The 12,985-nt window shown below is 40.7% G+C and overlaps 1 protein-coding gene across 1 annotated transcript in view; it reads left to right on the top strand.

Moving 5' to 3' along the window:
* The window catches only part of LOC134670874 (uncharacterized), a 79,712-nt gene that overhangs the window by 21,428 nt on the left and 45,299 nt on the right, over positions 1–12,985 (top strand). The window contains exon 4 of the mRNA XM_063528689.1: positions 11,909–12,022. Within this exon, the coding sequence (XP_063384759.1) occupies positions 11,909–12,022 (114 nt within the window). The remainder of the gene's footprint in view (positions 1–11,908; positions 12,023–12,985) is intronic.

Here is a 12,985-nt window from a genome sequence, read left to right as displayed (position 1 = left end):
GCTCGGACTAGTCAGTGTCGCCTAACTATGAGAATGTTACCTATGTATTTGAAATGGACGAAAAATTATTATGGCAGGGAGGGTGTAATACGGGAACTGACAAGCTCTTCTAAGGAACATGTCAAATGTGAAACATGCATTCCCGAACATTTCTGATCCCCACCCTTTTCCAATATTATTGTTCTTCACTCATTGACAATTCAACCCACGTGTCATTTTCCCCAATGCCAAATATTATCGACACACGATGCGCGGCTCTAACCTAACGCTTATAAAGTTTACGTACCGACAAGCGCTTACGCCGTTGACCTAGAGACTATTATTACTTAATCCGCGCGGAAACGGTCCTTGTCGGTCTGCACTGCGGGCAGTCCATGCGCGCCGTTGTCATGTATACAAGACTTCTCGTAGAGCCTAGTGCGGTGATATTACGTCATGAATCGATATTGTTTAGTGGTTGTTTTTAATGATAAAGACCTTTATTTTTAATATTGTCGTGTGTAAAAAATATGTTAATTTTTGGCATTCTCGAAATAAATTAAAGTTGGTTAAGAACAAAGCCAAATTGAGAAGATTTTTACCATAAATTGTAAATATCGATATCACAATTTGCAATCCCTAAACTTTTTATTAGTTGTTTACTTAAAATTTACTCTGGCGTGTGAGTGAGCGTCTTTGCGGACTAGGTCCGGCGGCCAAAAGGTTAAACAATTAAAATTCAAATTGAACAATATCTTAGTTCAGGCTAATAAGATGCATAAGTCGATGTAATCATGTTCTTAGTTGAACTTATTTAGGTCAAATAGTTAATACAGTAATTCTTCATGTTAACATTGATTTACATCTTAGTTGAAATGATTAAACAATTAAGATTCAAATTGACCAATACTTAGTTCAGGCTAATACGCCATAAGTCGGTGTAATCATGTTCTTAGTTGAACTTATTTGGGTCAAATAGTTAATACAGTAATTCTTCATGTTAACATTGATTTACATCTTAGTTAAACTAACTTGTTTGTTTTCATTATCAAGCCCTTAGTTGATCTTACTAGGATCAATTAGTTAGCATAATTATTTTTCGTGTAAATATTGAACAAGATCTTAATTGGTTCAGTTACCTAACAATAGTAATAGCAATCAGAATTACCTTGTTTGATGTGTTTAAGTTCTTGTTAGGCTCGTATGGAATCAAGATGCTTGATTACGGCCATCAAGATATTGATAGGGCCAACCAAATTTTTTTTAGAGTGTATGCCAATAAATTCGCTACTCAAGGGACTATTACGCGTAGGACATTGACATTATACAAAAACATATTAAACGTTGCGCAAATTTATTCGGCGAGTCTCGAGAAGGGACCGCGATGTTACATCATGTTAGCTTGCCGACAGATGGTGGTCTTGAAAGGAACACGTGTTCCCGAGAACCTTTAGCAATATGGACCTTATAGTATTGCATTAAGGTTTACGAATGTCTTCAGCGGACATTTGCGATGGTTAATGTTGGCTTTGGGGGACAGTGCCTTTGGGGGATGATTTGCTGTCAGTTGTGTTGCATAATGCCGGTTTTTGGATCCTTGAGTGACGTCGGGCCGAGCAGCTCTCGCTGGAGGGTAGCGGGATCCGAGGCACGGTCTTGCCGGTGGCCGACCGCAGGAAGTTGGGGGCCCAATTGTACGACAGCCACGTGCGAGAGGCTGCCCCGCCACCTAGCGAAAAATCCTGGAATAGCTCCACCGTGCCAGTTGGCGACTGGACGGGAGGACCCGGTGGGTTATTTCAGGGGGGCTCGGGCGTCCCCGCAGTCTCCAAGTGAGCTCCTCATTGTCCGGATTAGCTCAAGTGATCCAATCGGTAAACGCAACACCTCGACAGGCATTTTTTCACCCATCCCACACTCCACAAATATGAAAACAAAAAGAAAAAAGAATAGGGTTAAACACCGGCTGCACTTCCTCCCATTGAAAGTGCACCTCACCAACATCAGGGGGTTGCACTCAAATATCGATCCGGTCCACCACCATCTTGAAACCGAAAAACCGCACCTATTCTTTTTGACGGAGACGCAAATCAAAACCCCAGCGGACGCGTCGTACCTCAACTACCCAGGCTACTCACTGGAACATAAGTTCAGAGCACGTGCTGGGGTCTGTGTGTACGTCCGCGACGACATTTGCTGCAAGCGTCTCCGTTGCTTTGAGGCTGCCGGGTTTTCCACTTTGTGGATTATGGTCGACTCGGGCTCAGAGAAAACTCTGTATGCCTGTGTCTACCGATCGCACAGCGGAAACCAGGAGACAACTAGGCTCTTTGACCACCTTACTGAGATGGCAGATAAAGCCCAACAGCGGTACCCCGCGGCTCAACTCGTATTCCTTGGGGACTTTAACGCCCACCACGAGGAGTGGCTGTTCCCGTACAAGAATACTTGCCACGCTGGGAGGGAAGCGCGCAAATTTGCTGTATCCCTAAACCTTACCCAGCTGGTAAATGTTGCGACGCGGATACCGGATGTTACTGACCATACACCCAATTGCCTTGACCTTCTGCTGACAACTGATCCAGACAGGCACTCGGTTTCGGTCTCAGCTCCGCTAGGATCGTCCGATCACTGTCTGGTGAAATCCGTGTCGATCCACTCTCCTCCTGATCTCTGCCCTAGGGGCACGAGGAGAGTATGGCGATACGAGTCAGCGGACTGGGATGAGATGCGGCATTTCTTTGCGTCTTTCCCCTGGCAGCAGGTCTGTTTTTCTTCGGGTGACCCCTCGTGTTCTGCTGAGGCTGTTGCGGATGTGATTCGGCAGGGAATGGAATATTTCATTCCGTTCTCCGACCTATCGCTCGATCACAAGACCCGAGCATGGTACAATTCGGACTGTGCTCGAGCCGAGGCTCTTAAGCAGTCTGCATACCAGGCTTGGGTACTAGCCCGCGATACCAAAGCTGGAGCACAGAGGGTTCGCGCGAAGAAAAAAGCCTTTAACTCAGCTGCCAAGTCCTGCAAACGGGTGCTTCGAAAGGCTCGATTCGACCACGTCAGTCGAATAGGGGCCAAACTCGCCTCCTACCCTCCTGGTAGCAAGCGGTTCTGGTCCCTGTCGAAAGCGGTCGAATCCAACTTCTGCAGACCCACATTGCCACCTCTGCAGAAACCTGATGGGACACTGGCCCACTCCGCGACAGAGAAAGCTAACTTATTTGCTTCTCTGTTTGCGAGCAATTCACGTCTAGATGCAGGCTCAAAACTTCCACCTACGCTACCTCATTGCAGTTCCTCTATGCAGAGAATTGCTATACATCAAAAAGAGGTACGCCGAGCTCTGCTGAATCTTGACGTGAATAAGGCCAATGGACCAGACGGTATACCTGCACGTGTACTAAAGCAGTGTGCGCCTGAGTTGTCTCCTGTACTGACACGCCTGTACCGCCTCTCTCTCCAAACAAGAACGGTGCCGAAATCCTGGAAGCTTGCAAACGTGCAGCCAGTACCCAAGAAGGGTAGTCGTGCTGATCCCTGCAATTACCGACCAATCGCCATTACCTCCATGCTCTGTAAAGTCATGGAAAGGGTACTTAACGGCAAACTGCTGGCATACCTCGAAGCAAATGATCTGCTCAGTGACCGTCAATATGGCTTTCGCCGAGGTCGGTCTACTGGGGATCTTTTAGCGTATGTCACGCACTGCTGCGGCGAGGCCATCGAGAGGAACGGTGAAGCGCTTGCTGTTTCACTGGACATCTCGAAGGCCTTTGACAGGGTTTGGCACGCAAGTCTCCTTAGCAAGCTTCCTGCTTACGGCATCCCTGCTGATTTTTGTAGCTGGCTATCTGATTTCTTGAGTGAACGGTCGATCAGAGTAGTTATTGATGGCTGCTCTTCGGACCTCATGGCCATTGACGCCGGTGTTCCTCAGGGGTCTGTTCTCTCCGCAACCCTTTTCCTGCTCCACATTAACGACATGCTGCAACCCAGCATTGTAGGTTATGCAGATGACAGTACGGTTGTTGAGAGATATTTGGCTAGTGCAAGGGACAGCAGGGAGGATATACGTTCACAGAGAGAGGCCATGGTTGAGCGAATGAACTTGACCCTTAGTCTCGTTTCCCAGTGGGGTGATGACAATCTGGTCACGTTCAATGCCTCCAAAACGCAGGCGTGTCTATTTTCCGCTAAACGGAGTCCATTCGACCTGACTCCTTCTTTCCGGGGTGCATCTGTACCTATTACCGACAGCCTGGAACTCCTCGGCATGGAGCTGAGTTCAGTCCTCGGCTTCGGCAGCTTCATTGAGTCTAAAGCACAAACTGCGGCCAGAAAGCTGGGCGTCCTAAATAAGGTGAGGCGATACTTCACACCTGGACAGCTTCTAACACTTTACAAAGCTCAAGTCCGGTCGTGTATGGAGTATTGCAGCCACCTGTGGGATGGCTCAGCTAAATACCAACTCGCCGCTTTGGACTCAGTGGAGCGCAGAGCCAGGAGGATGATTGGCGACAAGAAGCTAACGGCTAAGCTTCAAACTTTGGCCCATCGGCGGAAAGTCGCCAGCCTGTCGGTATTCTACAGGTTGCACTTCGGGGAGTGTGCTCAAGAGCTACACGAGCTCATTCCACCGTCCCCATTCTACCATCGGACTTTTAGACGCACGGCCGGTTTCCATCCTTACTTGGTAGATATTCCGCCAATTCGCACTAAGCGCTTTGCTTCTACTTTCCTTATGCGCACTGCCAAGGAATGGAATTCCTTGCCGGCGTCTATATTTCCGTGCTCTTATAACCCGGCAACCTTCAAATCAAGAGTGAACAGGCACCTTCTGGGCGAGCTCGCTCCATCGTAGGCCACGTCTACGCCTCGGCTAGTCTGTGGCCATGAGTAAACCCATGCATAATAAAAAAAAAAAAAAAACTACCATAGACCCTAATGGCATTGGCACTTAATTGCTCTATCTGCCTATTCATAGCTAATTTCCACCATTCCACATTGTCCAAAAAACGAAACGACAGAAAATTATATCTAAGTACCGAACCTGCTCACAAAATTTCACGAGAATCGGTTGAGCACTGTGACCTGTAGAGAATGTCCGGACATACGGAAATATTTTTGCCAAAGCTGAAAGGGAGACCTTCGCTAAAGCTCAGTCAATTATTTAGAGGTTGGATAGAAATAATAACATCATAATTCGTGCCATAATTTTAGCAAATTATTTACGTCATTGTGGCATTGTGATTTGACACAATAGGTTTAATGAGTTTATAAAATATAATGTAAAGGCACTAAAACATCACACTACACAAAAAAATCGGCAAACTAAAGTCCGATGTTTTGCTAGTATAAGTATGTAGTATGTATATTATAACTACTCAGTAGGTAAATGGATCACGCAAGAGGCCAAATTCACACCTTTAAATAAACATCGAGAAAAGTGAAAACGCACATTTCTATCCGAATGCCGAAGGAGAGTTATGTTTTTCTAGCGTATGTATATGTATTTTAGTATCTAATTCTTGTGAACTTTCACAATAAACGGGTATAAAAAGTAATTAGAAACATACTTACACTTGAGTAGCATTACACACTATCCACTATTGTCCGAAATGACAAAAAATATCGGATCTAATAACTTTTGAAGTTGCTGTTTTTTTTTCTTATCTAAAAGGAGTGCAATTATTTAAAATTATTTCATTGCTTATTTTAATTTGTGTGTACGACTAGCTTTATCTAAGTTGATGACAATAAAGATAGCGAGTTGAATATGTTTATCTACTTACGTTCTAAAATAAACTCGTCAATCAACAGCTCGTTGATATGACATTATTCACATTATGCTAACTATGTAGTAGTGCCGGTAATAATTAATGTGTAGTGAAATAATATAGCGGCCAGCATGTGTGGAGGATTGCCGTGGAGACGGAGCGATCCAATTACTAGTTTATAAGTTTGAGAAGTGATAGCAAATTCCTATTCTTTGTAATATGTATAATCATGATATTTTGACCACCTCAAAACGGATATGTAAGGATTCATACTGCCAAGTTTGTGCAAAGTTAGCATGCTCAGAGTCTAGCAAAAGACGAAATGCACAACATTATTCGGAAATTCAAATTTTGAAGCTAAAAACATAACATAGCTTAGTAGACTAGACAAAAAAATTCAAAATCGCTCTCCTTCTTGATGCGACTGGCAAATCGTATTACTTTTTGGCAACCGGGTTTTTTAACCTAATTAGACCCCGCTGAATCCGAATTTGCCGGTTGCTCGATCGAAATCTTGACCGGAAGTGAGATATTTGACATTAAAGGTCCCTTTTTTTAGTTTTTCGTAAATAACTCTTAAACGGTGGCGCATAGCAAAAAATGTTCTATTACATAAGTAATTTGCATAAAATTGCCTACAAGAAAGATTTAGTACAATTTTTCGCTAGGATCAATATTTAAAGAGATTTTAACACGGGAAATTTAATTATAATAACTCTAAGGTCCCATTTTTTAGTTTTTCGTAAATAATTCATAAACGGTGGCCACTATCAAGAAATGCTGTAAGACGTTAATAATGTACACAACATTTTGAACAAAAAAGATTCAGTACACTTTTCGCAGGGATCAATATTTAAAAAGATAATAAAGAGGGAAAGTTAATTATAATAAATTTATTCGTTAATAATTAGAAAAGTATGACTCATAGCAAAAGAAAACTTATACGTAAATAATAAACATAAAATTTCCTACAAGAAACGTGTAGAACACTTTTCGCTATGATCAATATTTAAAAAGACAAAGCAGCGGGTAAGTTAATTATCAATAATTTTAAAGTCCCTTTTTAGTTATTTGTGAATAACTCGTAAACGGTGTCCCATAGCAAAATAGGTTTTTAAGAATAAATTATCTACATAAAATTTCCTCCAAAAAACATCTGGAACACTTTTCTCTAGAATCAATATTTAAAGCGATATTAATGGAAGAAAGTTAATTACAATCAGTTCACAGGTCACTTTTTATTAGTTTTTCGTAAATAACTCGTAAACGGTGGCCCGTTGCAAAATAATATTCTACATAAATATTAAACACAAAATTGTCCACAAAAAAGGTTCTGTACACTTTTTCGCTATGATCAATATTTAAAGAGGTATTAAAGGGGGTAAGTTAATTATAAATAATTTCCAGGTCCCTATTAAGGTTTTCGTAAATGACTCGTAAAATAAGGCTCATAGCAAAATAAGTTCTTAATGTTCTAGTAAATAAAAAATCGGCATAAAATTTTCTACGAAAACATATTGAACACTTTTCTCTAGGATCAATATTTGAAACGATATTAAAGAAAGAAAGTTCATTACGAACAATTCACATGTCACTTATTTTTAGTATTTAGGGTTCTGTACCTCAAAAGGAAAAAACCGGCCAAGCGCGAGTCGGACTCGCGTTGCAATGGTTCCGTACATAACCCAATTTTCAACAATGTATTTTTTATATGTGAAACGCGAGTGAATTGCCTTTAAAAAAACCCGTAGGGGTCGGTTCAAAAACTAAGTAATGTGCGACTGGCGCTTGACTGCATATTTCTAATAGGTTTTCCTGTCATCTAAAGGACCCAGTAGTTTCGGAGATAAAGCCCCCCCCCCCCATAGCTAAACAATGACCCCCCCCCATTTATCCGTTTACGAGTCATTTACGAAAACCTGAAAAAAGGGACCTGGAAATAAATTATTATTGATTATTGAACTTACCCCCTTTAATACCTCTTTAAATATTGATCGTAGCGAAAAAGTGTACAAAACCTTTTTTGTGGACAATTTTATGTTTAATATTTATGTAGAATATTATTTTGCAACGGGCCACCGTTTACGAGTTATTTACGAAAAACTAATAAAAAGTGACCTGTGAACTGATTGTAATTAACTTTCTTCCATTAATATCGCTTTAAATATTGATTCTAGAGAAAAGTGTTCCGGATGTTTTTTGGAGGAAATTTTATGTAGATAATTTATTCTTAAAAACCTATTTTGCTATGGGACACCGTTTACGAGTTATTCACAAATAACTAAAAAGGGACTTTAAAATTATTTATAATTAACTTACCCGCTACTTTGTCTTTTTAAATATTGATACTAGCGAAAAGTGTTCTTCATGTTTCTTGTAGGAAATTTTATGTTTATTATTTACGTATAAGTTTTCTTTTGCTATGAGTCATACTTTTCTAATTATTAACGAATAAATAAAAACAAGGAAACTTAGAATTTATTATAATTAACTTTCCCTCTTTATTATCTTTTTAAATATTGATCCCTGCGAAAAGTGTACTAAATCTTTTTTGTTCAAAATTTTGTGTAGATTATTAACGTCTTACAGCATTTTTTGATAGTGGCCACCGTTTATGAATTATTTACGAAAAACTAAAAAATGGGACCTTAGAGTTATTATAATTAAATTTCCCGTGTTAAAATCTCTTTAAATATTGATCCTAGCGAAAAATTGTACTAAATCTTTCTTGTGGGCAATTTTATGCAAATTACTTATGTAATAGAACATTTTTTGCTATGCGCCACCGTTTAAGAGTTATTTACGAAAAACTAAAAAAGGGACCTTTAATGTCAAATATCTCACTTCCGGTCAAGATTTCGATCGAGCAACCGGCAAATTCGGATTCAGCGGGGTCTAATTAGGTTAAAAAACCCGGTTGCCAAAAAGTAATATGCTTTGCCAGTCGAAATCGTTTTGATGAAAAATATGACCAGTCTATAGTGTTCATAGTTTATTTGCTACAGATACCTTAGATCTTCATGAAATTCTGTTACACACGGACCTTGTTAGGGCACAGCAAACAAGTTAAAATGACAATTTGTAAACCGGCTTGCAAGCACGTAAGGTCCACCGTTGGTCAGTTGGCGCGGTGGTGTTTGTATATACCTAATCAGTGGCGAGTTGTTGCGGGTGTCGTGTGACAACTACCGAGCTTTATCGCGCCCCGCCCCGCCCCGCCCCGTGGGAATCTATTAGATAGGTGTAGGTATTTAGTATCAGCAGGTCGGTGTCTGGTTCGGCCGACACGTGACTCCGTCACTACCTTTACACGACTCCATTATTGCCTTTGTTGTAAACAAATACATGTGATTACATTATTATGATGTTATCTCTGCGTTCGCAATTACTGGTTAACTGAACATTTGTAAGACACCTTAGATACCTATTACATAGGACAATAATAAACATGGGTTTCTTAATGATCACTTCACTTATCTATCCCTTGTTTTTATTGAACGTAAACTGGCAAAATCCATAAAAGGAAAGTATTCTTGTAACCTACCTTAGACTTTAGAGGCTTATCAATCTAATATTCTTTGAAGAGGATTTATTTACACTACTGCACTGTATATTTAAAAATAAATAAAAGTACCTGGAAGCACTCTTTTTGTCTTCTTCTGAAATCTCCACGTGCCGATAACTATTAACTACCGCCCGTGTCGGCTGAACGGCAAAAAATTTAAAACGTGGAACTTTGAGTCGCTCTAAACTGATCGTAAACTTTATTTTTGGATATGGCCGATTGTTGGTGACGTACTTGTCGTGCTCATAAACCTTATGTTTGAAACTGGTACGTATCCTGACATTCTAAAAAATGCCAGGGTATGTCCAGTTTTTAAGGGAAAGGGCGACAGGTGCGACGTCAACAATTACAGGCCTATTACAATAGTGCCAACCATATCAAAAATTGTCGAGTCAATCTTGTCGTCCCACCTGATGAGTCACCTGGAATCAAACGAACTGATTACGAGTAACCAGTATGCGTACCGACAGAAAATGTCTACAACCACCGCGGCGTACAGGATGTATGATTCTATAGTGACTGGGTTGGATGACAAAAATAAGATGGCAGGAATATTGTGCGACTTATCGAAAGCATTTGACGTCATAAGTCACTTTTTACTGCTCAAAAAACTAGATCTGTATGGTGTTCAAGACAACGCTCACCAGCTGTTTACGTCTTTTTTGTCGGACCGCAAACAAGTCGTAAAACTGCTTGCCGACGGCAAACCACTACAATCCGACGCAGGTTCCGTAAATATAGGTATTCCGCAGGGCTCTGCTCTTGGAAATACGTTATTTCTTCTCTTTATAAACGACCTGCCGTCGAATGTTGCAGCTGGTTTGCCTGTATTGTTTGCGGACGACACAACCGTGTTGGTTAGTGCAGAATCTTATGACCAGCTAAGCCTAAAGATAACCGATGCTTGTGCGCAGTTACAGACCTGGTTTTCAGCAAATGGGCTCATACTAAATTGTTCAAAGTCAAACGTGATGCTATTCTCTGGTCGGAAGATTCCACTGCCACCATGCATGGCCAGCAGTCCGATGCCAGTGTGCAATGAGAGTAGGTTCCTCGGGTTTATAGTTGACAGTAACCTTAACTGGAAGCACCATGTTGACAGCGTCTGTGACAGGTTAGGTAGTGCAGTCTTTGCGTTGCGAAAGATGAAGCCGCTTATCTCGAAGGAAGCTCTAAAGCAGGTGTACTTTGCCCACTTCCATTCTATTCGTCGTCATTCTATATGTCGTACGGCTCGCTCATTTGGGGTAACTCCACTGATGCCAAAAGAGTCCTGATAGTTCAGAAGAGAGCAATTCGTACACTTGCTGGAGTAAAACAGAGACACCCATGTAAAGAACTTTTTATTTCGGAACGCATAATGACTCACTACTCACAACACCTGTTTGACTTAATAATATACGTCAGAAACAATATTGCTCAATTTTCTCGTGTAGATTGTCCAGGTAAACAACTGCGTAACACAGGTCGTCTTAGGACAGTTCCTCGTCGCTTGGTGCTTTCAAAAAGGAACCCACGAATCATCGGACCTACTTATTTCGAGCACCTACCTGCCGAGATAAGAAACGAGCAATGCGACGAAATATTCAGGCGTAAATTGAGAAACCTTTTGTTGGAAAACCCCATGTACTCAGTAAAGGAGTTCATGGAAATGACATTTTGATTCAGAAATTGTTTTATTCTTATTGTTTCTTATTGACATTGTTTTCTTTATCATAAAGACGATCCTTATTGGGAGATACTACATATTTCATTGTTTTTTATATTGTAATGTGTTGACGATTCTTATTGGGAGATATTATTTGTATTTTGTTTGTGAATTTATATTTTGGATTTGTAAGTATTTACCTACTTACTCTTATTCTAATTGTCGACAATCCTTATTGGAGCTATAATCTTATTTCATTATTATTGTTATTATTTTCTATTTTATTTTATTTTACTTTGACGATCATGATAGAAATTCTTATATTTTTGACTCAATGCAAACTTATTATGTAATTGTCTTTCATGAAATAAAATATCTAATCTAATATCTAATCTAATCTATTATTACAAAGACATAAGACCCACCTATGGTTAGTTGGTTAGTAAAGAGAAGTGGTTTGAGGACATACAGCAGTAAGCAGGCATTGTCTGGTTTTTAGAAGACTAATAATATGCTATTCTATAATACTGTTTTCCACGGGTCCCCGTAGTCCGTAGTGTAGCGTTGTGAGTGTTTTCTACAAATAAGGATTTAGAATTTTCCACATAAGTATAGTGATTTGTACTTGTACCTGGTTAGGTACAAGTGGTTACTTGTCATCTGTGGGCTTTGTGTATCTTGTGTGTATGACTATGAATCTGTGGTTTGCAGGGTAGGTATTTCCTTTCAGTTGGCTTGTAAATGTAGGTGACCAAAAGATGGTGTACCCTTGTTTTGCCGACAAACTTTTCATCGAATATTATTTCATCGACAACGAAACTTGGTTCGTCTTTAGAAAGACGTTACTAGGATTTCCAAATAGCTTTTTTCTTTACAGCAGTAATGCTGGCATCGATATTGCAAGGAGTAAATGGTATAATGTTGTCCTGTTTGTTACAGACATTGGCGTGCGGTGCCAACACATCATTCAGCGTGGTGTTCCTCGGGCGGCGCGAGGGGCCCGTGTCGCAGCACCTTTACATCCACACCTCGCTGGGCGTGCTCAAATACCCGGTCAGTTACCTACCCTCCACACAGACAACACATCATTCAGCGTGGTGTTCCTCGGGCGGCGCGAGGGGCCTGTGTCGCAGCACCTTTACATCCACACCTCGCTGGGCGTGCTCAAATACCCGGTCAGTTAACTACCCTCCACACAGACAACACATCATTCAGCGTGGTGTTCCTCGGGCGGCGCGAGGGGCCCGTGTCGCAGCACCTTTACATCCACACCTCGCTGGGCGTGCTCAAATACCCGGTCAGTGCGTAATAACACCCTCCACACAGACAACACACCTACACTTCATAGGCGTACAGTCAGCAGCAGATATACCTGAGCGGGCAAGGTGTCCAAGAAAACATATACACTTCAATCGTCACAAAAATAAGGACATCTAAGATGTCATTTTCACGTAGGCTTTCAGTTCGTCACAAATACCTTAACTTCCGAGTTTTTCTTTAACACATACACCCTTATTTAATCACAATGACAATAACGGTTAAAAAGTCAGTGGTAACTAAGCAATCAAATTCAAGCTGCTGTCATTAATACCTACACGCACTGCCAATCACGTACGTCAGCAGCCAGGGTGCCACCAGTTGCTAAGCAGTTGTTATTTCAATTGTAACTAAGCATCAACATTTTATCTGTTTAACTTTAAAATAAATACTGTAGCACTACGAATTGACACCTCCTTTCTTAAAGAAGTATTTTATCGTTAAGTGTCAAACTTATACAATAAATAAGTAGGTTCTACTAGAATGATCGGTTTTTTTATTTTAACTGTCATATGCAGCTGTTCTTCCAAACCGTGAATCATATTATATACCTTTGTTAATATATTTATTTAGCCCACTTATTGTAGTAAAATATACTATACAGGGTGGCCCATTTAGATCGGCCAGTATGCGAAAATCTGATACTATACGATATACACCGATCTCTTCTTAGGAATCATGTCATCAATTTTAGTAACA

This window comes from Cydia fagiglandana, chromosome 14 (genome assembly GCF_963556715.1).
Source record: "Cydia fagiglandana chromosome 14, ilCydFagi1.1, whole genome shotgun sequence".
NCBI classification, from domain to species: Eukaryota; Metazoa; Arthropoda; class Insecta; order Lepidoptera; family Tortricidae; genus Cydia; species Cydia fagiglandana.
The sequence above is the reverse complement of the archived record's forward strand: the minus strand, read 5'-3'. Positions and strand labels throughout refer to the sequence as shown.